Source organism: Cupressus sempervirens, chromosome 10 (genome assembly GCF_028749045.1).
Source record: "Cupressus sempervirens isolate cs-2001-9-10 chromosome 10, ASM2874904v1, whole genome shotgun sequence".
NCBI classification, from domain to species: domain Eukaryota; kingdom Viridiplantae; phylum Streptophyta; class Pinopsida; order Cupressales; family Cupressaceae; genus Cupressus; species Cupressus sempervirens.
Window position 1 is genome coordinate 71,966,960 of NC_143127.1, and position 27,897 is coordinate 71,994,856.

The 27,897-nt window shown below is 38.0% G+C and overlaps 2 protein-coding genes across 2 annotated transcripts in view; one reads left to right on the forward strand and one right to left on the reverse strand.

Moving 5' to 3' along the window:
- LOC149532633 (NADH-ubiquinone oxidoreductase-like protein) overlaps positions 1-15,191 on the reverse strand; it is a 31,675-nt gene extending 16,484 nt beyond the window's left edge. The window contains exon 1 of the mRNA XM_089805630.1: positions 14,945-15,191. Within this exon, the coding sequence (XP_089661756.1) occupies positions 14,945-15,094 (150 nt within the window). The 5' untranslated portion in view covers positions 15,095-15,191. The remainder of the gene's footprint in view (positions 1-14,944) is intronic.
- Positions 15,192-16,580: 1,389 nt separating this feature from the next.
- LOC149532634 (uncharacterized) lies at positions 16,581-27,780 on the forward strand. Its single transcript, XM_089805744.1, has 8 exons — positions 16,581-16,773; positions 22,466-22,689; positions 24,024-24,476; positions 24,573-24,851; positions 25,155-25,538; positions 25,720-26,465; positions 26,961-27,384; positions 27,469-27,780. Exons 1-8 carry the CDS (start codon positions 16,581-16,583, stop codon positions 27,778-27,780), a joined length of 3,015 nt encoding a protein of 1,004 aa, XP_089661870.1.
- The last annotated feature ends 117 nt before the right edge of the window (positions 27,781-27,897 follow it).

Consider the following 27,897-nt stretch of genomic DNA (forward strand, 5'->3'; position numbering starts at 1 on the left):
AACTTTTGTTTGGGCATTTATTTGTGGGTGATTGTTAATGCTTCGGATAGTTCTGTTCCAGAAAAATAAAGTGTTCTTGCCAAAATAAGCTAAGGAACTCACTATATCTGTCACTAACAATGTTTTTGAATAGCCCATATAGTTTGAAGATTCCTCTAGAGAAATATCAGCTATTTGTAGTGCTCTAAATTCAATATATTGCATTTAAGTGAGCACACCTAGTTAGCCTATCCACTGACACAAATATACAATCCTTTCCTTGCACCTTTGGAAGTCAGTGATAAAATCCATTTGAAATACTCTACCATTTTTACTTGGTATTGGCAAAGGTTGTAACAAACCAGCTGGAAATGTTTACTCTTCCTTGTTTCTTTGATAGACGAGACATTCCCTAATATGCTTCAAAATATCCACTTTGAACCACTTCCACAAAAATCTTTCCCTTACTAGCTTGTTTGTTTTATAGTAACCTTGATGACCTACTAAAGGAGTATTATTGTATACCCTTATAATCTTTTCTTTGATTTTCAATCCTTGGGTGAGATATATTTTATCCTTGTACAGAATGAGCTCCTTCACCACCTTGTATTTGTCATCTTGTAGTTTTTCTTCCAATATATCAATAGCAATGCACCCTTGGCATATTCAACAAGTATCGATTTTTTCCAATCCACGGTGATGTCCATCATAGCACATAGGTGAGTCCTTTGTGATAGCGCATCGGCCACAACATTAATTTTTCCCTTTATATACTCAATATAAAGCCATTAGGTTGCAACTTGTTAACCTACTTCTGTTACGTATCATTTAGATCTGCTGGGTTCAAAAAGAATCTTAGACAATCATAGTTGATCTTAACAACAAAGCCTCCATAAACTAGGTAACGTATAAACTTGGCTACAGAATTCATAGAGCTAGCATTGCATGTCATAAATAAAAATTGTTTTGCATCTCCTTAAGCTTGCAACTCCTTAAGCTTGCAACTCTTAAAGTAATTGGGTGTTTATTTTGCTTTGATACTACTCCAATACCTTCCCCTAAAAAATCCAATATTGCTAAAAGCATTCATTGACTCCTAACAGAGTCTATCCTCTTACAAGGAATATTTATATTAGTACATCATTCTGTGGGTACCATCCCCATCGGGGTTTTCCCTCTGATCAAGGGTTTCCCTAGTTAACATATCTGGTGTTATTGTGTATGTGTATCTTCTTATGGTTGTTGATTATATTGATCACATGTTTAAGGTTTAATAAGGTTGATAAAAGTTATATTGATTTGATAACTGATTTGCCCCCCTTCTCAGTTATCGTGGTGGACTTTACTTTCTAACAATTGGTATCAGAGCATCAAGTTCTTGAAGGAAAAGCTTATCAGCTTAAGGAGATCAAAGGTGGATCATTTCAGAAAAGAAAGTCTTAAGTTTGAATGAGTTAACTATGATAGTTGGAAAGAGAAGATGAAGACACATATGCTATGCATGGCTCTAGGATATTGGGTGATGAAGAAGAATGGAAAGATAGTACTTGAAGAAAGCAGGCTTGAAGAGTGTAGTGAAGCTAAAAGAGATTTGTTCATGTGTAACATGCTTGCTAGAGAAGCACTTTTGTCAACTCTTCCTGAAAATGAGTACAGTCAGGTAAAATCCTTAAAATTATCTCATGAAATTTGCATAGCTTTGAAATCCACTTTTGAAGGTGATAAGCATGCTAAGAGAATCAGATTGCAAAACTAGATATGTTTATTTCAAGAGGCTAATATGATGGAAGATGAATTTGTAAGAAGTTATATTGGCAGAATATTAGAAATTGTTGCATGAATCAAGTCTTGCAATGGAACTAAAGATGAAGGTGGGATCGTATGAAAGATCTTGAAGACTTTGTACCACCATTCAAGTAGACAGTGGAGATGATTGAGCAAGCGATACCTTGTGCTGAGAAATTTTCCAGAGAGACTCTTGAAGGTGATAAGCATGCTAAGAGAATCAGATTGCAAAACTAGATATGTTTATTTCAAGAGGCTAATATGATGGAAGATGAATATGTAAGAAGTTATATTGGCAGAATATCAGAAATTGTTGCATGACTCTAGTTTGCAATGGAACTAAAGATGAAGGTGAGATCATATGAACGATCTTGAAGACTTTGCATCACCATTCAAGTAGACAGTGCAGATGATTGAGCAAGTGATACCTTGTGCTAAGAAATTTTCCAAAGAGACTCTTCTTGGAAGATTGGAAGCAGGAGAAGTAAGTTTGAAACAGTTTGGAGATTTGCCTAGAGTGGAGACTGCTTTTAGTGCATTAAGTATTCCCCCTTCCTTATCAAGGAGTGCAAGTACCAGTGGAGATTATACTAGTAGTAGTAGATCAAGATCTAAAGAAGACAGAAAGATTGAAGAAAGAATTGTCTTGCTTGTGAAGAGAGAACCAGATAGTAGAAAATCTTTAAATGTTGGAAGTGTAGTGAATTCAGCCATTTTGCTTCTAAATGTCTTAAGAGAGTAAAGAAATATAGAAATCATTTCAAGTCTGGAAGGCATAGAGAATGTTTTTATGCAAATGATGATGATGAATCTGAAGAAAAGAGTGCAAGTGATGATGAGTTAAGCTTTGTAGCTATAAAAGAAGAAAATCATGAAAAAGAACTCAAAGAAGAGAAAGCCCTAGTGTCACAAGTTGAGAAGAAGTTGATTGGATCATAGACAATGATTGTTCACATCATATGACTGGTGATATGAATAAATTTAATAAGCTCAACAGCGATGATGGAGGAATTGACAAAGTTGATAACAATGCAACTTGTCATATCAAGGGAATAGGATCTATTACTCTTGATGGGAAAACTAACACAAATGATGTTTATTCTGTTGATGGACTGAAACATAATCTTCTTAGTGTTGGACAGTTGGTTGATAAGGGATATCAATTATAGTGCACAGAGAAGACATGCATTATCAAGGACAAGAATGGAAAGATGATTGGCACTAAATTCGGCCATTTTGCTTCTAAATGTCCTAAGAGAGTAAAAAAATACAGAAATAATTTAAAGTCTGGAAGGCATAACATATGTTTGTATGCAAATGATGATGATGAATCTGAAGAAAAGAGTGCAAGTGATGATGAGTTAAGCTTTGTAGCTATAAAAGAAGAAAATCCTAAAAAAGAAGTCAAAGAAGAGAAAGCCCTAGTGTCACAAGTTGAGAAGAAGTTGATTGGATCATAGATTATGATTGTTCACATCATTTGACTGGTGACATGAATAAATTTAATCAGTTCAACAGCAATGATAGAGTCAGAGTTGATAACAATGCAACTTGTCATATCAAGGGAATAGAATCTATTACTCTTGATGGGAAAACTAACACAAATGATGTTTATTCTGTTGATGGACTAAAACATAATCTTCTCAGTGTTGGACAGTTGGTTGATAAGGGAAATCAATTACAATTCATAGAGAAGACATGCATTATCAAGGACAAGAATGGAAAGATGATTGGCACTAGTACAAGATCTAGAGGTAATGTTTTTCAGTTGAACCCTAAGAGATGGCATGTTTGGTTGCTAAAGTTGATAACAATTGGTTGTGGCATAGAGGGTTTTGTCACATAAAATTTGATAATATTGTGAAAGCAAGTAGTACATTTGTTGTTAGAGATTCACCAAAAATTATAAAGCCTACTAATGTTATGTGAAAGGAAAGTGTTATGGCTAAGCAGAAGAAAAGTTCTTTTTCTAGCAAGAAGTTCACTACAACAGCAAAATTGGAGATTGTTCATACAAATATGACTGGTCCCACAAAGACAAGAGGATTCTATGGTGGAAGGTACTTCATGATTATTGTTGGTGACTTTACTAAGATGATGTGGGTAGCATTCCTTACAGAAAAGTCTAAAGCATTTGAGAAGTTTAAGTTGTTTAGGAATAGAGTTGAGAATGAGTCTGGATTAAAAATTAAATGTTTAAGATCTGATAGAGGTGGAGTATTAACTTCAAATGAGTTTAATACTTTTTGTGAAGTGCATGATATTAAGAGGCGATTATCAACCCCTAAGACTCTTGAGAAGAATGGTATTGCTGAGAGAAGAAACAAGTCTGTAACAAAAGCAGCAAGAGCTATGATGTTTGAGAATGATGTATCAGAGACATTTTGTAGAGAAGCAATTAATACAGTAGTGTATACAATGAATAGAGTGCAGATCATAAAAGGTACGAACAAGACACCTTATGAACTATGGTTTGGACATGCACCATCGGTAAAGTATTTCGGAACTTTCAGAAGTAAATGTTTTATCAAGAGAGATGATGTTTGATGCAAGAAGCGATGAAGGTATGTTCCTTGGTTATTCATTGAAAAGCAAATCTTATAGATGTTTTAATCAAAGGACTAAGACTATTGTTGAGAGCACAAATGAAGAAGTGGATGAGAAGTTTGGAGTTTAAGAGAGAATACTTGATTATAATTATGATGATGAAGAAGCTAATCCTAAGCCCATCGAAGAAAATGTTGAGACCTTTTATGAGACTAACAATGATTTGCAGAATGATATTCAAGTTGTGGAACAGAGAGAGGAGCCAAGATCTGAATCTAGAGCAGAAGAGTTGAGATAGTGACACCAACACCAAACAAGAGTTTAACGAAGAATCACCCAGCTATCAGATTATTAGAAGCAAGACAGCAAGACAGAGAAGTTATGTCAAGTAACAGAGTACATGAAGAATTATGTTTGATTTCTCAAGTTGAACCAAAGAGTGCAGATGACGCATGTAAGCTTGATCACTGGATTCAAGCAATCAAGGAAGAACTAGATCAGATTGTGAAGAATGAAACATGGGAATTGTTCCCTAGACCTAAGGATAAGAATGTTATAGGAACTAAGTTCAGGAACAAGATGAATGAACAAAGTAAGGTTGTGAGAAACAAAGCTAGACTGGTATGCAAATAATATTTGCAACAAGAAGGTATAGACTATGCCAGAATTGAAGCAGAAAGAATGTTCTTGGCTTATGCAACAAACAAAAAGTTCAAAGTGTATCAGATGGATGTGAACTCAACATTTCTGAATGGAGAACTTGAAGAAGTCTACATTGAGCAGCCTGAAGGATTTCCTTTTACAGGAAAAGGAAATATGGTATGCAAGTTGAGGAAAGCATTATATGGACTTATGCAAGCACCTAGAACCTGGTATGCGAGACTGGATAAGTATTTGGAAAAATTGGGTTTAATAAAGGTACTACAGATAATAATTTATATCTAAGAGAAATTGAGAATGGTTCGTTGATTATTGTGATATTTGTGGATGATATAATCTTTGGAGGTAATAATGAAGCAAATGACAAAATCACTGATGAAATGAAGAATGAATTTGAGATGAGCATGATTGGTGAGATGGAATATTTCTTGGGTTTACAGATTGTGTGTATTTTCCTATCACAAACTAAGTATTTGAAAGACTTGTTGAAGAGATTTGACTTGAAAAATTGTAAGTCTATTGATACAACTATGATAACTGGTCACAAGCTATCTAGCAAAGATTAGACACCTACAATTGAGCAGAAGAAGTACAAATCCATGATTGGAGGTTTGAAATATCTAACTCACACAAAACCAAATATAGCAAATGTTGTTGGTATAGTAGCAAGATTTCAAGCTAATCCTAAGGAATCACATTATGCAATAGTAAAAACGATATTTAGATATTTGAAGGGTACACCTGATTTTGGGTTATGGTATGATAGATCAAATGACTTTACTCTATGTGTATATTCGGATGTGGACTATGTAGGCAATATGGATGGAAAAAAAAAGTACAAGTGGTGGAGCATTTTTCCTTGGAGGAAGATTGGTTTCTCGGCTAAGCCAGAAACAAGATTGTATTTCACAGAGTACAACAAAAGCAAAGTATGTAGCAACAAAGTAGAAGCAAAGTATGTAGCAGCAACAAACAATTGCAATCAAATCAGTGGATGAAACAGATGTTGAAGGATATTGGGATAGAATTTTCAGAACCTGTTATCATACATTGTGCTAACACAAGTACAATGAGGATATCTAAGAATCATGTGTTACATTCTAAGACAAAGCACATATCGATTAAGTATCATGTTATGAAAAAGAAAGTTGCAAAGAAAGAGATTAGATTAGAGTATGTTAATACAAAGGAGCAGATTGCAGATATTTTTACAAAGCCTTTGCCTAAGGATACATTTGAGTATTTGCAAGGTATGCTTGGGGCTATGCACCTGCCTACTTTAGAGTAGAAAATGCAGAGATTGCATCGGTCTAGTGGTACAAAACACTATTGTTCACATGGACCGAATGTTGATGTTTCCTCTATGAGGGAGTATCTGTGATTGAGCAGAGTCATGAAGGACTCTTGGTAGCTGGTATTGAACAGTGTCTTTGGACACCTGAGTTAGTTGAAGGCTTTGAGTAGCTGATTGACATAACGATGCCTAACATTGATGTCAATGGGGGAGAAGCAGCATATGAAAAACATCTCCTATGAATAGGGAAAGTCAATGGGGAAGAAGCAAAGCATATGAGGGAATCTCTTGTGAATGGAGAAGAGTTATATTGATGGTAATGGGGAAAAGTTTTATCAGTAAGAGAAGTATATCAATGGGGAAGCAGCAGTTGTTCCTAAGGGTTTCAGATTTGATTGATGAAGAGGATTTGAAAAGATAAGAGCGGCAGCAACAACAGATTGTTAGCATGAATGTTGATGATATTCCTGTGGGAGAGTATTCTAGCATTGTTGTAGTAGAGAGACAATTAGCATGATTGTGTGTTGCATTCATTACTATGTTTGTCATTAATGTCAACATACTAAAAAGACTAGCAAAATAGCAGACAGAGAACGAGGTTGTACGAATTGAGTATGATGATAAGGTCAAGCGCAGTGGAGAACATGTGCTACAATGTGTCCTAGTGATATGGATAAGTGCACATGCAGAAAGTCGAAGACATGTGAGCGGTTTATTCATGATTTACAGAAGACAGCGTCCACATAGAGCATCTGATAAGCCATTTTTGGTAATTGGATTGTATCTCCTAACAGGGATAGAATTTGGATAAGCGATGTTAAACAAAGACAGAAGACAACCTGATGATGATGTCAACGAGTGCACAAAGTCCAAGGTCACACGTGTGAGAAGTTGTGAAGACTGTGAGCCGACAGTATTTTGTAATTATGAAAAGATGTAATGAATTGTATCATCTTATTGAGGCTGACTCGATGAATTATTTTGAGGTCATGGTGTAAAGGAAAGTTATTTTCCTTGTGATGTAAGGTATAAGTTGTAAGCAAATGGTATTGGATTTGTGAAGATTGATAAATGCGAGTAAGCAATCAAAGAGATCATTGTGATGCGAAGTTGGAGATCTAGTATTGAATCTAAGAAGTATTTGGTGTGGTATTGGCACAATAACAGGACAGAGCAAGAGTTTGAGTTACTAAGATCAATTGCATTTCTATTATTCTAAAAGGAATAATATAGAGGCCAGTTGGACAGTGAGTTCAGTGGTCTTGCCCCTTAAGCTATTTGGACAGTGGGTCCATTTGCCTTCTTCAACTCCTAACAAGGGTTGCACTACTCCTAAGAAGGTTGGAATCTCCTCACGAGATTCAAAGTATCCTAACAAGGACTAATATGTACTGAATGTATTTCATTGGCTCCTAACAGAGTCCATCTTTTTACAAGGAATATTTATATTAGTACATCATTTTGTACGTACCATCCCCACTAGGGTTTTCCCTCCGATCAAGGGTTTCCCTAGTTAACATATCTGGTGTTATTGTGTATGTGTATCTTCTTGTGGTTGTTTTTTATATTGATCACATGTTTGAAGTTTAATAAGGTTGATAAAAGTTGTATTGATTAGATAACAGATTCACCCCCCCCCCCCCCCCCTAGTTATCTTGGTGGACTTTACTTTCTAACAATTCCCTCTAGGTGAAGAATGTCAAATTTAATAACTTTACCTTCCATCACAGGACTAACTAAATGGTTTGAATAAACATCTCCCCCATTGGTTTGATTAGGTCTAAGAGTAATTATTCATTTACAACACAATTGTGTTGTATGCTATTGTTTCTCCATATAAGCTTTTAATTCATTTACATAATTTCCCTCAAGATCAACTATTCGATTGCCTCAAATTGATTCTAGCTTTCTTCTTCGTCTTCCAAGGCTCTTTGAGCTTTTTTACCCGATTGCTTATACTTATTTAAATTTTATGATTCTCACGTTGGCAACATCAAAGCTTTGGTACCAATGTAATGTCCCCTTTGTGGACATTCTTTTAAGCAACAATATTTGCTCAAAGTATGATAATAGTTTTCACAAAGATTACAATTTACTAAGTTGCAGGGTTTGGACCCTACCAATCGGGTCCGTGTTTGTCAAGGTTCAGAATCGAGTTGGGTCCATGGTGCGGACCCTGCACAAACCTGCCATGGAGCCACAGGGCTTTGGCAAAGACCCGCACAAACTTTCGGGGATCCATGAGAACTCGCAGCCCATGGGGCCAAAAAGCAACTTTAAAACACATTGAATTTTATTTTCTTCCAACTCTAAAAGGAGCTTGTCTAGGTTCCAATGATGAGGATCTTGATTTAGTTGCAGCCACGGATGAACCCATTGATCCCTCATTTTTTAATGACCCATTTGACCCTTGAAGGGCCTTGATACAATGTTCAACTATTAAACACTTCTCACTATTACTATTATGTTTCAAACTTTACTTAATGAACTACTCTATGTTTTGCAATTCAGTAATGCAATGTATGATTTTCTTTATAATTGTGAACATAGACAAATGAGAGAGTATTTAATGATTACATTTGGCACTGATCAATGATCAAGCAACATATATTCATACTATGAAATGATTTAGTTTTGCAATTATGTATATTTCCCTTAGCCACCCCCCACCCCTCTCGAACCCAAATGGAAAAAAAAATGGCTCAAGCCCATGAACTCGAACCGAAACCAGCAACTTAGCAAACTTCTGATAAACATTTAGGTGAACAAATTATAACACAATACCCAAAGTTGGTCACAATGTGAATTCTCCACAAATAGTTTGCAAATCTGCTGAATTAGAATGTTTTGTCCCTCACTCAATGGTGACAACACCAAGGGCATCATCCCTAACTCGTCAAGTGCATGAAAGGATTGTTAACTATCCAATCCTTAGGATTTGTGGATCCAAACTCAATAAGAGCATGAAATGGTTTTTGTCCTGCCGATTCTCAGTAGCCTAGAAGGGAATTTAACTTTCCAATTTGCAAATTCTGCGTAGAATTTAAAACTGATAACTAGATGTATTTTTCTAGACTAATATTGAACAATATTTCTTGATGGATTTTACAATGCCCTCCTTCAATTATACTTAAATGTTTAATAAATGATTGTTGGTTGGACTGATTTCCTGAATTGATATTCTCAATTGACTGTAAATTAATTTCTAAATTGGTGATCTTCTCAAATGAGATATTCTTCGCTTTATATTTTTCAATGTGAGGGAGTCACAACTCTTCGTAATGATGGCTCTTGCAAGACTTGCAACCATAGATGAAAAACTCGGACTTGGCAAAAACTCAACAAGCACCAAAAGAAATTGGGAAAAATTCAGCCAGTTTTTGAAGAAACTGGGGAAAAACTCGGGACTTAAAAAACAGCATAAATATTAACAACGCATTTTTTGGGCAAAATTCGATGAAGAGATGCATCCAATGAGTTAATTAATGAGAATCAAGAGAAACAAGCAGAGTTTAGATATATATAAATGCAAAGTGGGAACAAAATCACATTCTCATGCGGAAAGTTGATGGCTAGGAGCACAATAGTAAATAATTTCTACAAAACTAGAATCCGCCTTAAATTCACTCAAATCCGCCTCCTATACTTTGCAATCACCTAGCAATGGCTTGGAAGACCACTTTGCTCATCCACTTACAAGTCAAGTCACTGCAAACCAAAAACGAAATGAAAAACTGGTTTTTGTTTTTTTGAATTTTACCGCAAAATGTAAAAATTCGTCGAGTTTGAATGGTGATTTTTTCCGGAATAACTTGCAAGCATGTTTGACTTGGCAATTAGCAGGATTTCCATCTATGTTACAACCTTTCAGATTTAAACCCTGCTTTGAATCTTTTAATAATTTTAGTTGTATGCATATGGAAATTATTTCCCATTATGTTCATAATTTTAATCTTCATTGACTCCCATTAGAAACGCTGCCATTATTAGTAACTCCACCTATAAAGATACTGTGATCTGATTTAACAAGGCTGCAATCATCTTAAATTGGTCGGGATATGACATTGCACCATTGCCACCATTAGAAGTCAAGAAATTATTAGTTGTCATCATTTTTTAAATTCCAATTAAGCATTTACATTCTATGGGGAATGCATGAATTGGAAATTCATGAATACTATAACCCTATCTTTTATAATTATGAAAAATAGGAAAATAAAACTATTAGTTGTTTTGATGCCTTTTTGTACTGCACGCTGTATTTGACATTTAGCATTGCTGTCGATACACTGGCATGTATACCTTGTTACTCGGCTGTGCATACACCTTTTCAACCCTTTTATATGTGATTATTTTTTGTGCATTCAGCTAAATTTGTTTGAATTGGTATTACACTTCTCAATTACTATAAATACTTCACCAAACTTTCTTGAAAACTCTGGATTTCCCAATAAAATGACCCACCAGACGAAATGAATTTTCCAAACCTAGAAAACATAGTTTTCAGCTAATCTCCTTATTGTAGTAGCACACTCCACCACAACAAAACTTTAGTCACAATAGTATACATCCTATACAAACTATAGGTTATGTATTTATTCTTAGCTTCAACTTGTAGCAAGTCAACAATCATCCAGGTTTTTGCATATAACCATTTATTTACTTGAAAACAAGAGAACTTTTTCTGAGAGATTCCGTGCATTATCAGCCTTATGATAAAGCAAAATTACAAATCTTGTTCTGAAAATTCAAACAGCTTTTAAAAAAAGATCCTTGTATTCAGAGGCAGCCTGCTTTCAAACTTACATATAAAAAAAGAGCCCTTGATTTTCAGAGAAAACAGCTTTTAAGTGTAAGACTTAGAAGGTAATTGCAAAGAGAGTAACAAAAATTTCATTGAAATACTAAGGTGAAAATAGATGCCAATCACAATTAACCAGAAGGTGATGAGAGTGAACTGTTTACCCTTCTTTCCCCTCACCTTTTCCAACCAATAAAAATATTCTAGTTAAGCTGAGTTCCATGTCAATTTTAAGGCTAAACCTGCTTTCTCCTGGTTAAGTTCAAAATAAGTTCTTCCGATTGCTTTACAGAATGAAGCACTGGCTGCTGGACAGTCAAGAATGTTTAATATCCCTAGCCAGTGTCAATTTAGCTAATACAAAGATGAAAAGTGCAGGATAGGAGACAAAGAGGATAGAATAATAGATCATATATAAAAAAACATTGTTACATGTGCTGCCAAACTTCACAGTCCCATAAACTTGTGAGAAATCTGTAAAGTAATTGGCTGTAAAGCAATCCAATCTAAACTGCTGCCATCTTATTCAGGTGTTCGATGTCTGAAGGCAAAACAAAACCAATAGCCTCTTCTAAAAACCTCAGAAAAAGGAAATCTCTATTTAGTTATTAACTTATTCGAAAAGCTGTCCTTCAAAATATTTAAAGGGAAACTTAAGTTTGCCTTGTTGAAATCATTTTCTGTTGTGGCAAAAGATCAAACTGCCAATGCCCAATACACCAACCAGATATATCCTAACCCATAGGACGCAATTCAGCCATGTCATGAGTCCCCAAGGAGGTGCTGATTACCAAGTCAACAATCTCCCCCTCAGCACTGACTGAGCCTTCAGTACCCAATAAAGGGAGACCCAAACGCATGACTCAAGGCTCTAAATACAAATTGTTGGAATCATTCACCATTGTGCCAAAAACTCAAACTGTCAATGCCTGATACAAACACCAGGGTTAACCGGACCCACCAGGAGGTGGTTAAGCCATGCACAAGTCCCCAAGGAGGTGCTGACCACCAAGTCTGCATGCATTACATAATCATTTTGCAGAACAAGTAAAGAGAAAACTTCCTGATGAGAGATTTACTGCAATTAAAAGGAACTCCCGGCAGTAGATCACTACTAGTTCATCATACATTATACTTGTTTATAATAAGGAAAAGCATATGTCTAGTTTTTAGCCTGAACTCATTATAGCAGGCACACGTGAATTTTCTATTAAGAGTCGGTGACCCAAAGTTGTGTTATTCTATAATTTAGTCATGCAATTAACTAAAGCATTAGATGTTGGAGCATAGGTTTATACTTACAGCCTATTGTTCATTCATGTTAGCATTTTATTAAATTATTACATTAAATAGTATTAGTGGGTATTTGAGTATAAGGTTCAGTGATTGCTAATAGGTAGATTAGAAAGGTTCTCGGGTAGTTGAAAAGTGAAAGGTTTTTATAAATCCCAAATTAAAATCTGGTCAGGAATCCTTGATATTCAATATTTTACTGTTTGATCTCTGATCCTGCAAGTGGTAGCATAGCTGGAAGGCATCCCTGACTGCAAATGCATGTGTTGGAATTTAACAAGAGACCTCCACAAGCACAGAGAAGGATTGTTTGTTGTGTATATTCCTCAACAGGTCATGTAGACAAAAGACAACCTGCAGAAGGCACTTGGATCAGCATATTCAAAACATTTTTTATTTTTTTTAATTTAAAAAGTTGCAATGATGAAGTTGCCGTGAAAAATAGGAGCAAAGATTTGGAAGAAATCCCGTTTTGGAATTGAAAATTTTATCAAGAAATCTTTACTTCTCTGAGGAAGTCCTCTTTTCGGTGTTCAAACTTTGAGCAAAAGAGAGGGCCTTGTTTTATTTTTCATGTTTTGTATAGACAAAACATATATATATTAAACATCATTTGCTTTTCTTTACTTCAATTTATCATGTAGCAGAACTGATTGTAGGGTTCGGTTTAACATATCTGCATAACAAAGGTTGCAAGTTTGAAGCTCGTTATCTTCATTTTTCGTTAGTTTTATGTTTCGATTTCATGAGGATGTATTTATAAAAAGACATGGTTACCAGGAGACCCGTCTCCCCCCTAAAAGTCGCGTCTCGGAGACCGAGGCGCGCCTCGAAGACTTTTCGCATCTCCGGAGACCTCAAAAAAGGTTGGAGACTTCATGACGAAGTCTCCTAAAGTCTCCCCATCTCCTAATCCAAAAAGTGAAGTCTCCTGGTAAAATATAAATGTAAAATATAATATTAAATAATTTTATATATTTTAGCCCTCATTTTAATGTTTTTAATACAAAAATTAAGACCACCGACAATTTAAATGATTAAATCATTTAAAATATTTTATTTAATAAATTAATAACTTTAAAAACATTAGAAACAATTTTTAAAAATTATTTTTATTCAACAATTTAAATGATTAAATCATTTAAAATATTTTTGGAGAGTGATGATTTTTTGGAGAGTATGATAGCTGAAGACCTTGAGATGGATGATCACAACCTTGTGGAGTAGATGATAGTATCATCGACATACTAATACTAGATATATTTCTGTTTTTTGTTTATTGTACAAAGTGTTCATTTTTGTTTGCATATCAGCAATTCAACATCAAACTATACTTTTTTGAATTTAAAATTTGAATATGTAATGATAATCTCAGCGATTATCAATCTGATATGATGGTGATCATATGCAATATTCGAAAAACAAATATGTCTATGAGATACAATATTGTGATCATGTGAGCTTTGAAATCTTTGACTCTATGAGTTTATTTTAATTTTTAATGTGACATTACTATTATTATTTACTTTAGTCTTACAGTATTACTGTTTTCAAATTTTGTATTTACTTTTAGTATTAGACTCTTTAAACTATTAAAAAAATTTATGAAAAAAAAAATTTGCCAGTCTCCAAGTACCCCCGTCTCCTATTTGAAAAATTGCCGTACCGGTACCAGTACCAGTACCGGAGACCTCGAAGTCTCCCCGTCTCCCGGTGACCTTGTAAATCGACATTGATTTCTGAAGAAGTATTGCAAAAGTGTTGATGATTGTGTATAACCAGCTTTGGGGGGTCATGTGTTCAAGACTGTATGGAGTCATTCAAAACACACTGTGAAAGCCTGCTGTCATCCTTTTTATTTAAGTTTTTTGCATTTTGCAAATCCTAGCGATCTGCACTCAGATTAGCGTGATCTATTCAACCATTAAAGCCATGATGTTCAACAATGCTCAGTTTCTGCCATGGCATCTATTGAATTCAGAAACGAGACAATCTCAATAATTGTTAAAGAGGATAAAAAGACATTTCTACTGGAACCATAATCACGCAGTAGGAATACTTCCGAACCACAAAAATCCTCCTACTACAACCACAAATCGTGAATTGGCTGTATTTTAACCTGGTGAGACTCAGCGCTCAAACACTAACTGCATTATTAGCAACACAAATTCGAGCTAGACTGCTAGAATTCTTCAGCGGAATTTTCCCCAGTCACCTTTGAAGACAATGCCGACGACCCAACAATTGCACCAATCTCATGAAAAAACAACCTAGCCCTGGAACGGTCAAAGTACAAAAAACTAATAATTGCCTACCCTTCCGGACGTTTTGCCCCCTTTTCCCTGCCGTACCTTGCGAGGTTGTGAAATAACAAAATCTAGTGAACTGGAGTAAACACAGGATTAAATTCTTACAAACATAGCCAGTTTTCGCCACACCGCGGTCATGTCAACAAATAACCTCACGCAAAAATTCGCAAGAAATCGAAACAGTTTAAGGGACAAAAGAATTAATATCGGTTTTGACCTAAAATAGGAAAAACCAAAAATTTGTACACCAGAGTTGCGGATTGAAAAGGGCGTTACCTCTTTGCCGTGATGAAGGCATTCAAAATAGTCCTCCCGAAGCAGAGCACATTCTCTGGGCTCTTTACAGCGAGAAAAGCATTCGCTAAAATCGATCCAAAAATCGTAGCATCGTCCCTTTCCTCCCGTTATTCCCCATCCTGAAGCCATTCCTCTCCCTTTCTCTCTGCCTCCCCGACAACTATTTCTTCCTTCCAACGGCGTTCCAACAGTTGTAATACTAGTTGTTCACTTCATACTCACACTAATTGACTCATTGCCATTTTTTTACAACATTGTACTAATACTTGTGACTTTAAAGTTGTTACTACAATGCTAACTACCCAAAATTGAATGAAATGTATCTTTATTTATAAAAATTAACCAATAATGTGATAATACATCTGTTGTTAAACCATTGGTACCCTAAATGTATGACCATTGGTCTCATTTTTTTTTGGGCTGTTTTGGACAACTTGGCAAAAAAAATGATGATGTGGCATCATAACAGGTGACGTGGACTTGAAACCTTAGTTAAAAGTAGTGTCAAGTAAGTTGTTGAAGGTTTTAATAAGCGTGAAGTTAAAGTGTTCAAGTACTGGGTCCTCTCCCCTATTTTGAGTCTTTCAAATTTTCCTTTGTGGTATGGTTCATGATTGAAAAAATAATAATTTAAAAAGTAAGAAGAGTTTTTCTAGTGAGACTTATATCAAATTCATCAAATCATATTTGACGAGTATGGGAAAAATATTATTTGAATTCTTATATTATATCATATTTACGTAAATGATATAATCATATCGTAAACATTTAAATGGAATGAAATTCACATCTTTTTAATTCATTTTTTTGAAATATCATCTGATTAAAAAATATAATTTAACATTATTAGAATGTTAATAGTTTATCAATTGTTTACATATTATAATAGTTCTTCAAATTTGCAAGCAATATTTCTATTATTAGAAACATAATACTTACATCAAACACAACATTCTTTGGACTTAATGCTCATAGAACATAATGTTTTTATAAGAATAATGTTCATCATTTTCTTCCACATCTTTATATATGGCTAAGAGGTTTGGTCCATTCTCCTATCCTTTGCAATAACTTTATCAACACTTATGTGGGTGGATTATAATCCATTCAAAAGAAGGTTTTACTTTAATTATATAATTACGTATGAGGACTCAAATATCCTTAATTATACATTTTATAACATTCTTGAAAAATAAATAATAATAAGAAAGTAATCATAAATAACAATAAGAATTTTTTTTTTTTTTGGCAGAGGCCGGAGCTCTGTGATGTGTTTTCGTTCCCTGCGAGGCTAGGGCCTGTGTGCCCTTGCATGTTGGTCTCTGGCGCCTGGTTCTGGGTCGTGTTCCTCTCTTTGCTTTGGGATTGCATGCGAGGATGAGGGTTTGAGTAGGAGGAGGGAGGAAGCTGCGCTTTGACTGTTGGATGATTGTGTGGAGGTGTAGCCAGCCGGGTGTTGACGTTCTGCGGGTGTTTTCCTTCTACGGTGGTGGGGGAGGCACAGCAGTGAACGTCTGGGTCTAATTTCTGACTTGGCTTGGTGCTATTGTCTTTAAATATGAGCATGGGGCAATCGGATGCCCCTAAGGCTTAGATTTTGTCTGAAGATTTGGAAATGCCTGATACCTCTTGTCAAATGCGAGGGGAGGCTAAAGGTCAGATGGACAATATACCTTCTAGCAAGAATGTGACATCTTCAAAAGGTTCTATCCGAATTAAGAAGACGAATGGGTGTTTGGAAAGATTTGATGATCGACCAGTGTTGATTATTCAACCAGAGCAAATCTCAGAAGATGTGGAGTATTGGGGTAAGCATGCGCTCATATGCAAGTTTTTGGGTCTCCGATGTTAATTATTGTTAGTTGGACAGCTGTTATTTCTGACCCGAAAATAGCAGCACTATTTATGGGTAGCTTGGACAGTTGTTCGTCCTTATCTATGAATAGCGGTTGTATTTATGGGTGGTTTGGACAGCTGTTTGTCCACTTGCCAAAAATTAGTAAATGGTTATTATTTACTAATTTTAGTGATTCCTTTTGGACACTTTGCAACCAATTCTATTATTGGCTGTCGAGTTGTCTTAATCTCAGCCGTTGGTTAGATTTAATCTCGGTCGTTGGTTTACCAATAGGAGTAGTATAGAAAGGGGTCATTGGGTCATTTGGATTTGAAGAAGCGTTTTGGAGAAGCAGTTTGCAGTGTTAGCAAACAGTCTTGCAGTGTTAGCAAGAGCGCAGTGTTAGCGCAGGGATAGCAGTGAGAAATATCAGCGGGAGAAATTAGGAGGTTGTCGGAGTTCTGCCAGTGAGAGGCAAGGAATTTTGTATCTCTTGATTTGCTGAAGTTTAATATAATTCCTCATCTGTAGAACTGGTTTTCCCTTAGGGGTTTTTCCAGGGACAATTTGTCCAAAAATATTGTGTTCATTGTGTTGCGCATTTCTTTTCGTATTTTATAAGTGAAGTTGCAGTTGTGTTATTTTTCGATATTAGTTGGGAATTTATTTTCAACAGTTTAATAATCAGTGACTACAATAGTTTGATTTTTCACATGGTATCAGAGCATTGTTAAGGGTAGAAGAGTTTTGCCCTAGGAAAGAAATTTTGATCTCTTTAGATTTATTATTGCTTTAAACCCTTGAGATGGCTTCAGCTGGTTTGAGAGATCAGGATAGATTGGATGGTGCCTCAAATTTTGGTGTCTGGAAGGCCAGAATTTCTTTATTGTTGGAAGAGAATGGTATCAAGGATTATGCTACCAGTGGTGTACCTGTACCAACGGATGCAACACAGCTTGCAACATATAGGAAGGACGATGCCAAAGCGAGGAGGATTATCCTTGATGGTGTCAAGGATCATATTGTTCCACATATCTCGGAGCTAGATACAGCAAAGAAGATGTGGGATGCCATTCTAAATCTGTACCAGAATGCTACCACTAACAGGAAGTTGATTCTCAGAGAGAAGCTAAAGAATACCCGGATGAATCAAGGAGAAGACGTCACAAGTTACCTCACCAGGCTCAGACTTGTCAAGGATGAGTTAGCAGCTGTTGGAGATAGCCCTAGTGATGATGAGCTAGTGAGAATAGCCCTAAATGGGTTTACTAAACAATGGAGTGTCTTTGTTCAAGTTGTCAGTGGACGAGATACTTTATCGAGTTGGGATCGACTATGGACTGATTTCACTCAGGAGGAGTTTAGACTAAGTCTTGTCAATGGGGCCAACAAGAGTCAGAAAAATGAGGTGGAACAAGAGAACGTTGCCCTAGCGGGTAAAGGGAAAGCAAAGAAGGGATCTAGCAAAGGATCAAATTCACAAAGTGAAAAGAAGAAGAAGGACCTTTCTAAGGTCAAGTGCTTTGGATGTCACGAGTTTGGCCACTATGTTAGTGATTGGCTAGAGAGGAAAAAGGGTAAGAAGCAGGTGGCAGCTTCAACAAGTGCAGAAGAACTCTCCAGCAGAATGGAAGATGAGTTTGCACTCATAGCTTGTATGGTTAGCTCAACCTCACAGTGTGTTTGGTATATAGATAGTGGGGCGTCATTTCATATGACAGGAGTTAGAGAGTACTTCTCCAGTTACAAGGAGGAGGACACCAACATCCAGATTTCTATGGGAAACTTGTCCAAACTCAACACTGTTGGGAAAGGGACTGTTCAGTTTCAGAGGGAGAATGGAAAGATAATTCCTCTTCATGATGTGTTATATGTGCCAGGCTTAGGTATGAATTTGATTTCTGTATCTGTTCTTCAGGATAGGGGGTATAATGTACTCTTTAGAGGGACACATGTGTTGATTAAGCACAAGGATTGGAAATCACCCATAACTATTGGGGTTAGGAGTGGTCGCCTTTATAGATTGCAGTTTGATACTCCTAAGGCACTTATGAGCAACAATAATCCTAGAGATCTTGGAGAGCTATGGCATAGGAGGTTGGGTCATATTCATCATGGAGCACTTAAATTGCTTCGTGAGACCGTGACAGGTGTTCCAGAGGTGAGCACAGAGCATGACGATGTATGTAAGGGATGTGTGTTGGGGAAGTTTGCGAAAGCATCTTTTCCAAGGAGTGACACCAGATCTAAGGGTGTTCTTGATCTAGTACATTCATATGTTTGTGGACCAATGTCAACGAAATCTCTCAGAGGATATGAGTACTATGTTACTTTTATTGATGACTTCTCTAGAAAGACCTGGATATACTTCTTGAAGACTAAAGATGAGGTTTTCAGTCGATTCCAAGAGTTCAAGGCTCTTGTGGAGAACTCGACAGGAAAGAAGATAAAGGTTCTTCGGTCAGACAATGGAGGCGAGTACAAAGGAAATGTCTTCCAGGAGTTCTGCACCAGAGAAGGAATCAAGAGAGAATGGACTGTTCCTTACAATCCACAGCAGAATGGAGTTGCTAAGAGGAAGAACTGTTCTATATCGGAGGCAACAAGAGCTATGCTACATGACCAGGACATGCCCTGTTACTTATGGGCAGAGGCGTATAATACATCAGTCTACATTCAAAATAGAGTTCCACACAAGGTGCTAGGGAAGATGACACCAGAGGAGGCTTTCACAGGGAAGAAGCTAGATGTTAGTCACTTCAGGATATTTGGGAGTTTGGCATATTGTCATATTCCTGGAGATACACGTACAAAGTTAGATCAGACTGTAGAGAGGGGGTACTTTGTTGGGTACAGTGAGACCTCAAAGGCATACAGGATTTTCATTCCGGGGACTAAAAGAGTTATTGTCAGACAGGATGTCAAGTTCATGGAGGACAAGGCATTCAAGAGATCTAGAGATTTGCCAGCAGATGATCAGAGTGAGCAGCCAACAGAAGCTCCAAGACCAAGTCAAGGGCATCAAAGCTCAAGTACAGTTACTAGTACGAGTGTAGACTCAGTTAGTGAAGATTCACAGAGTATGGAGCAACAGGTGCAACAGGAAATGCATTTGGAAGACTTAGAGGTTGACATTTCATCCTCTATAGTTGGCAGCAGGAACCATGTGGTTCCAGATACACAAAGGGATACTCAGGAGTTTGTGGGAGCTCCTAGGAAGAGTACTAGACAGCGAAGACAACCAGCCAAGTTCAATGACTATGTGGCATTAGTTAGTCAGTTGGTAGATAGTGAGCCTTCTAGCTATCAAGAAGCTGCAGAACATCAGGTATGGCGAGATGCTATGGTTGAGGAATATTCTTCAATAATGCAGAATGATGTGTGGGAGGTAGTACCTAGACCAACAGATAGGGCTGTAGTTGGATCACGCTGGATCTATAAGATAAAGCACGGTGCAGATGGTAGCATCGAGAAATACAAGGCTAGGTTTGTGGCAAAGGGGTTCTCTCAGAAGGAGGGAATAGACTATGAGGAGACATTTGCTCCAGTTGCCAGGTATACTTCTATACGAGCTGTAATCTCACTTGCAGCACAGATGGGATGGCAGATCCATCAAATGGATGTCAAGACAGCATTCCTCAATGGTGAGTTGAAGGAGGAGGTATACATAGAACAACCAGAAGGCTTTGTAGCACACAGCAAAGAGACCCACGTGTGCAGATTGAAGAAAGCATTGTACGGACTCAAGCAGGCTCCTAGAGCGTGGTATGAGCGCATTGATACATACTTGCAGAAAATGGGCTTTGTGAAGAGTGAAGCAGATGCTAACCTCTACTACTTGATGGTTAGGGGTGAGATTCTCATTCTTGTTCTTTATGTGGACGACCTATTTCTTACAGGTTCACTAGGGCTCATAGTGGATTGCAAGAGGAACCTTGCAGAAGAGTTCGAGATGAAGGATTTAGGACTTATGCACTACTTTCTAGGCATGGAAGTGTGGCAGACAGATGGGGAGATTTTCCTTGGTCAAGGGAAATATTGCATTGAAATCTTGAAGAAATTCGGGATGGAGGATTGCAAAGCCATGTCTACACCCATGATCACGAATTGGAGGAAGGTAGATACATCTAAGGAGAAAGATGTAGATCCCACTTTATATAGACAGTTGATTGGTTCGCTTATGTATTTGGTCAACACTAGACCAGATATAGCATTTGCAGTAAACTCTCTTAGTCAGTTCATGGTTGAACCAAAGAGAATGCATTGGATAGCGGCTAAGCATGTGCTACGTTACTTGTGTGGTACAGTCGAGTATGGGATCAGATATGTTTGAGGTGAAGGTATCAAGTTGATAGGCTATACTGACGCAGATTGGGTAGGAAGTACAACAGACAAAAGGAGCACTTCAGGGTGTTGTTTCAGCTTGGGATCAGGAGTTGTATCTTGGTTCAGCAGGAAGCAGAAGTCTGTGGCTCTAAGTTCAGCAGAAACAGAATACATAGCAGCTAGCATGGCGACATGTGAAGCTATATGGCTTCGGAAGTTGTTAGTAGCCTTGTTTGGTCAGAAGGTTGAGACTACTGTGATACATTGTGACAATCAGAGTTGCATCAAGTTGTCTGAAAATCCAGTGTTTCATGATAGGTCTAAACATATAGATATCAGATATCACTTCATCAGAGATTGTGTACAAAGGGGAGTTGTTCGACTACAATACATACCTACAGATGAGTAGGTAGCAGACATTCTGACGAAGGCTTTGGGAAAGGCCAAATTTATCTTCTTCAGAGATAAGATGGGTGTCATGCAGAACAGCTTCCTCGCTAAGAGGGAGTGTTAATTATTGTTAGTTGGACAGCTGTTATTTCTGACCCGGAAATAGTAGCACTATTTATGGGTAGCTTGGACAGCTGTTCGTCCTTATCTATGAATAGCGGTTGTATTTATGGGTGGTTTGGATAGCTGTTTGTCCACTTGCCAAAAATTAGTAAATGGTTATTATTTACTAATTTTAGTGATTCCTTTTGGACACTTTGCAACCAATTCTATTATTGGCTGTCGAGTTGTCTTAATCTCAGCCATTGGTTAGATTTAATCTCGGTCGTTGGTTTATCAACAGGAGTAGTATAGAAAGGGGTCATTGGGTCATTTGGATTTGAAGAAGCATTTTGGAGAAGCAGTTTGCAGTGTTAGCAAACAGTCTTGCAGTGTTAGCAAGGGCGCAGTGTTAGCGCAGGGATAGCAGTGAGAAATATCAGCGGGAGAAATTAGGAGGTTGTCGGAGTTCTGCCAGTGAGAGGCAAGGAATTTTGTATCTCTTTATTTGCTAAAGTTTAATATAATTCCTCATCTGTAGAACTGGTTTTCCCTTAGGGGTTTTTCCAGGGACAATTTGTCCAAAAATATTGTGTTCATTGTGTTGCGCATTTCTTTCCGTATTTTATAAGTGAAGTTGCAGTTGTGTTATTTTTCGATATTAGTTGGGAATTTATTTTCAGCAGTTTAATAATCAGTGACTACAATAGTTTGATTTTTCACATCTGACTCCCTCTCCATGTGTTGGAATCGTGGGCACACCGTATGTGGAATCCGAAAGGGGATATGGAAATTCTTCTAGCAGCTAACAACTATTTTATGGTTATTTTTTCATGCATGTCGAACAGGAACAAAGTATTCGAAGGAGGCCCATACTTTTTTAACCAAGTTGGGCTGTTTATCAAGCCCTGGCACACTGGATTCAACTTCGCTGAAGAAATCTCGTCTCAGGTCCCTATGTGGATCCGGCTGCCACGTCTGCCACTGGAATTTTGGAGAGGATATTCTTCATTCGATTGCTCTTCTGCTTGGGAAACCAATTGGATCAGCCTCCCAAACCCAAGATCGAAAGGTAATTTCATATGCATGAATCTGTGTGGAGGTTGATCTTGTTAATCCACTGCCTGATTCTATGGAAATTTGCTTAGGTCCTTCCTCATGGACTCAGCAGTTGGACTATGAAACTCTACCCTTCAGATGCAAGATTTGTCGTGAGTATGGGCACTTGCAACGCAAATGCCCTTGAAATAAATTTGCTCAATCATCAACAACCACTTTTCCGAACCCTAAGGATGACAAGGGTAAAGCCCCTATGCCAGTTGGTCCCTCTGCAGATAAGGAGGGTTTTATCCTAGTGAAGCCACGTAATAAAGGTAAGGGGTAGAAGAGAACGTGGACAAATAGACAAAATGATGATACCTTCAACAGGTTTAATGTGCTGGATAACTTGATACAAGAGGAAGGTATACCTATTGAGATATCCCCGGGTGAGGGTTCTCTTTTGGAACCCTAGCTAGAGGAAGTTGGGAATCTAGTCCAGATTCCTGAAGAAGTACAAGGCCAGCCAATTGATCCAGATGAATTGGTTCAGGAGTTATGTTATGACATTCTTGGTGAGTCACATCCCCGTGACGGTCCAAATATCATAGCCTCCACCCATCTTGGCAAGAAAGGAGTGACCGACAGCATAAAAGGCTCTAAAGCTGCATCCACATTGGGCTTATAGCAAAAGCCCTTTAAAAAGGGGATTTCAGAGAAGTCTGCTAAGAGTGGAAGGAAGACAGATTAGGATAAAGTTAAGATGATAGGTGAGACTTTAGTCGAGGCAGAATTTGTGAAGCCCATTGACTCCCATTTCTCGCAATCTTCTAAATGATTGTTATCTCTAGGAATGTTAGGGGGTTGAACAGCATCCCTAGACAAAAGGTTGTTCGTAGATTGATAGATTCTCACTCTCCATATATTATTTTCATTCAAGAAACTAAACTCTTAGTTGATGAATTGAATAGTTGCGGGCCGAAGTTATGGCCCTATGGTAGCTGGCAGGCAGTAGGTGCTCAAGGAAACTCAGGTGGTCTTGCTTGTCTCTGGAATCCCAAGAAGGTGACTCCCTTGTGGTGGATTGCGAGCAGGTCTTCCATCTCTTTTATGGCTTCTCACTTTGAGACAGGTGAAAGGTGCTTGTTCTTCAATATTTATGCTCCTAGTGATTTGGTAGGCAAATCTTTTTTGTGGTCACATATTATATTTGTTTGATCTTTAGATCCTTTCCTTCCTTGGATTGTTGCCGGAGATTTTAATGATGTTACTAGTCTCGAGGAAAAGAGAGGCGGGTCTTCTCGATTGGGTCCTTCTTCTAGTATGCTTAGAGATAATATTAGCTCTTTGAATCTTATTGATGTTAAGCCTGGTTCTAGCATATTCACCTGGAATAACAGAAGGAGTGGGATGGAGGCTATCTTGGAAAGGCTTGATAGGTTCCTGGTATCTTATTTTTGGATGAATATTAGATGGTCTACCAATTCAAATATTCTTGACTGGAGAGGCTCTGACCACTGGCCTATCAGGCTCTCTGTCACTCCTTTCAAGACTGCTAAGAATCCCTCCTTCAAGTTTCAACTGATGTGGTTGAGAGATCCTTCCCTTCAGAATCTTATGATAGCCTGGTGGCATGAGGGCAGGCCTCCTCATGGTACTTCCATGTTCACCTTTGAGAAACACCTTCAACATGTGAAATTCAGGCTAAAACAGTGGAATAATCAGTGCTTTGGAAACCTTCAAGAGCATTTAAAAGATGCCCAGGCCAGGCTAGATGGTATCACTCATCAGATCAGGGACCATGGAATGACTCCAGATTTGGTATCTGAAGAATCCTCAGCTTTAAAAGAGGTTGAAGAATGGGAGCTTCGAGAGGAAGTATTTTGGAAGCAAAAATCTTGGGTGGATTGGCTGCAGGAGGGAGATAGAAACACTGCTTTCTTCCACAACACTGTTAAAGCTCACAGGTTTGGAAACTCCATTACTTCTCTTGTTTCTTCTTCTGGAGATCATCTCTTTTCCAAGGAGGCAATTTCTTTAGAAGCCACTAATTACTTCTCTCAACTTTTCTCAAAGGAGGAACTTGTTTCCTTGGTTGAGAGAAGGTCTATTTTAGAATGTATTCCCCATCTTGTGTCTGGAAGTATGAACAAAGATCTGTTTAAACCTGTTACGCTTGAAGAGCTGGAAAAGGTGGTATTTTCTATGAAGAAAGGTAAAGCCATGGGCCCAGATGGATTTCCCATTGAATTTTTCCAAGAGTTTTGTGAAATTATTAAATTTGATCTTCTAGATGTTGTTTAGGAATCATATCAAAATAAACAAATGCTCAAGTCTTTGAATGCTACTTTCCTGAATCTCATCCCCAAGATTGATGGGGCTAATAGGTTGGATCAATTCAGACCTATTGCTTTATGTAATGTCACATACAAAATTATCACTAAATTAAATGCTGAAAGGCTTAAGCATTTCCTAGCGTCTTTGATATCCGAGGAGTAGGGAGGCTATGTTAGTGGTAGACAGATTCTGGACGGAGTGGTTATTGCTTCGGAGGCTATTCATTTTATGGCTACGTCCAAGGAAAAAGCTATGTTTATTAAGCTGGATTTAGCTAAAGCTTACAACCGAGTTAGTTGGGAGTTCCTGAAACAGGTGCTTCTTGCTTTTGGATTTGATAGGGAATGGGTGGATTGGGTTCTCAGCTGCGTGACTTCCACATCCTTTTCTGTTCTTATTAATGGAGAATCGATTGATCTATTCTCTACTTCTCGAGGGCTTCAACAGGGAGATCCTATCTCTCCATATCTATTTATCATTATGGCGGAGGCTTTGGGCAAATTTATAAAATCTCAAGCTGAGCAGGGATTTTGTCTAGGGGTGGAAGTGGCACAATAATATTCCAGCATATACGCACCTCCAATTTGTGGATGATACTGGATTGATGGGTTTGGCTACCATTAATGAAGCAAGGAACTTCAGAACGATTTTGGATACTCATTTGAAAGCCTTTGGACAATAGATTAACAAAGGTAAATCATCTATTTATTTTTTTAATACTCCTCAGGCGATTCAGGTCAGGATTGCTAGAATTATGAAGTTTCAGGTTGGATCCCTTCCATTGATTTATCTAGGAGTTCCTCTAACCCTTGGGGCTCAGCTGAAAGAGTATTGGCAAGGTCTGTTGGACAAATTTCGTAGCAAGGTGAGTCACAGGACTCATAGATGGCTCTCTTCTACTGGTAGGGTCATCCTTCTCAAGATTGTGATTCAGGCTCTTCCTATTTATAGGTGTCTAGTGCAAACTCCTCCCATTGGAGTTATGAAAGACTTTGATGCTTTGTCGCGACAATTCCTTTGGACAGGAAATCTCCTCTCTTCTAAATGGTGCTTGGTCAAATGGGACACTGTTTGCTTGCCTAAATTTGTTGGAGGATTAGGCCTTAAATGTATGGCTCTTGGCGTCAAGGCTTTGGCAGCAAAGTTATATTGGCGGTGGTGCAAGAATCAAGATCGAGATTGGGCTAAGATTTTGGGTCATAAGTACTTCCCAGGAGCGAAACTTCAAGATATTCCTAGATTGGAGCTGGATGGTAAGGGATCCTTTATTTGGGACACTCTTAAAAGAGGACCTCCTCTCATCAAAGACGACCTCTTCTGGATATGTAATAAAGGATCATGTGTGCTTTTCTGGCTAGACTCCTGGGATGGCTATCCTCCCATTCTCTCCAGCTATCCACACCTTCAACCTCTAGATAAGATTTTTTCAGCTGCAGGATGGACCAAAGTAGTTCACTTCAAAACTTTGAGGAGGTGTGGCTCGATGGTTGTGGCTAATTGGAAGGATCCTTAGAATTGGCCCCCGGGGGGCTCTTCAAAAATTTGGGCAGAACTAGCCAATCTTCTCTCAGTTAGGTTGTGCAGCTCTTCTATGGACAAAGACATCTTGGCTTGGGGTCCCAGCCCTAAAGGTACTTTCAGTGTGGCCCAAGGATATGCTCGACTGGATAGTCAATGCAATGAATTTCAGGAAATTTCCTAGTGGAGGAAAGTTTGGAATAGGTTCTCATGGCCTAAATGTAATTTTTTTCTATGGCTGGTTGCTCAAAAAAAATATCTTACTTGGGATAACCACCAGAAAAGAGGGTTTCAAGGTCCTTCTTTGTGTCCCCTTTGTAGGTTGCATGGAGAGGATGTTTCTCATTTATTCTTCTTATGCCCTCTCTCTAGAGAAATTTGGCATAAGTGGTGGGAGGCATGGTGTCATGGATGCATTCATGCTGAATCTCTTATTGAGTTTTGGGATAGTCTTGGTAGACCCCCTGCCAGAACTTCATTCCTCCAGGTGGCCCGGGCTATTGGAGCTTCTTTCATTCTTTGGGATCTTTGGCTGGAGCGTAATTGTCGGATCTTCTGTAACTCCAGCTTAGGAGTCACTAAACTATGGCAGTTGATCTTAAGCAGGCTTCAGGAGACCATCTATGCTAAATGTGATATGACGGAGCCAGTGGATCCTGTTGATTCCAGGATAGTTAGGAATTTGGGATTGGTGGACAAAGGTTTGGAAAGTAGAAGCAGTAAGAAACCTCAGCCACTAAAAAGAAAAGTGTGTAGGATGGGTAGATGGAGACCTCCACCAAATAATGTCCTAAAGATTAACACTGATGGCTCCTCCCAGGGTAATCCTGGACAAGCGGGTGTTGGAGGAATTGGGAGAGATGTGGATGGCAAGGTTGCTTTCATTTTCTCTATTCATAAAGGAGTTCATTCCAATAACGTGATGGAAGCCTTGGCCATTAAGGTGGCTTTGGTGCAGGCTTGTTCTCTTGGATGGAGGAGAATTGTGTGCGAATCAGACTCTCAGATTGTTGTGGACATGATTAGTAACCAGAGAATAGATGACTGTAACTGGCATATTGCTTCTCTTGTTAGAGAGATTATTCACTTGAGCAGCTTTATGGATGAGATCTCCTTTTGCCATATTCCCAGGGAATGGAATGGAGTTGCTGATGTCTTGGCTAAATGGGCTTCGGAGAAGGGAGCAGGTTGGGATATTTCTGATAGAGATGATCTTCCTACTGATTATGTGGGGATTTTCGAGCTTTTAGTGGAGAAGGATAGATCTTAATGGCTTTTGAGTGTGTTTTGGTAGATTGGGCCTGAGGTCTTTGTAATTGGTCTTTTCTGAATAAATTTTTACCCCTTTTTCAATTTTTTTTTTTTTTTTTTTTTTAAATAACAATAA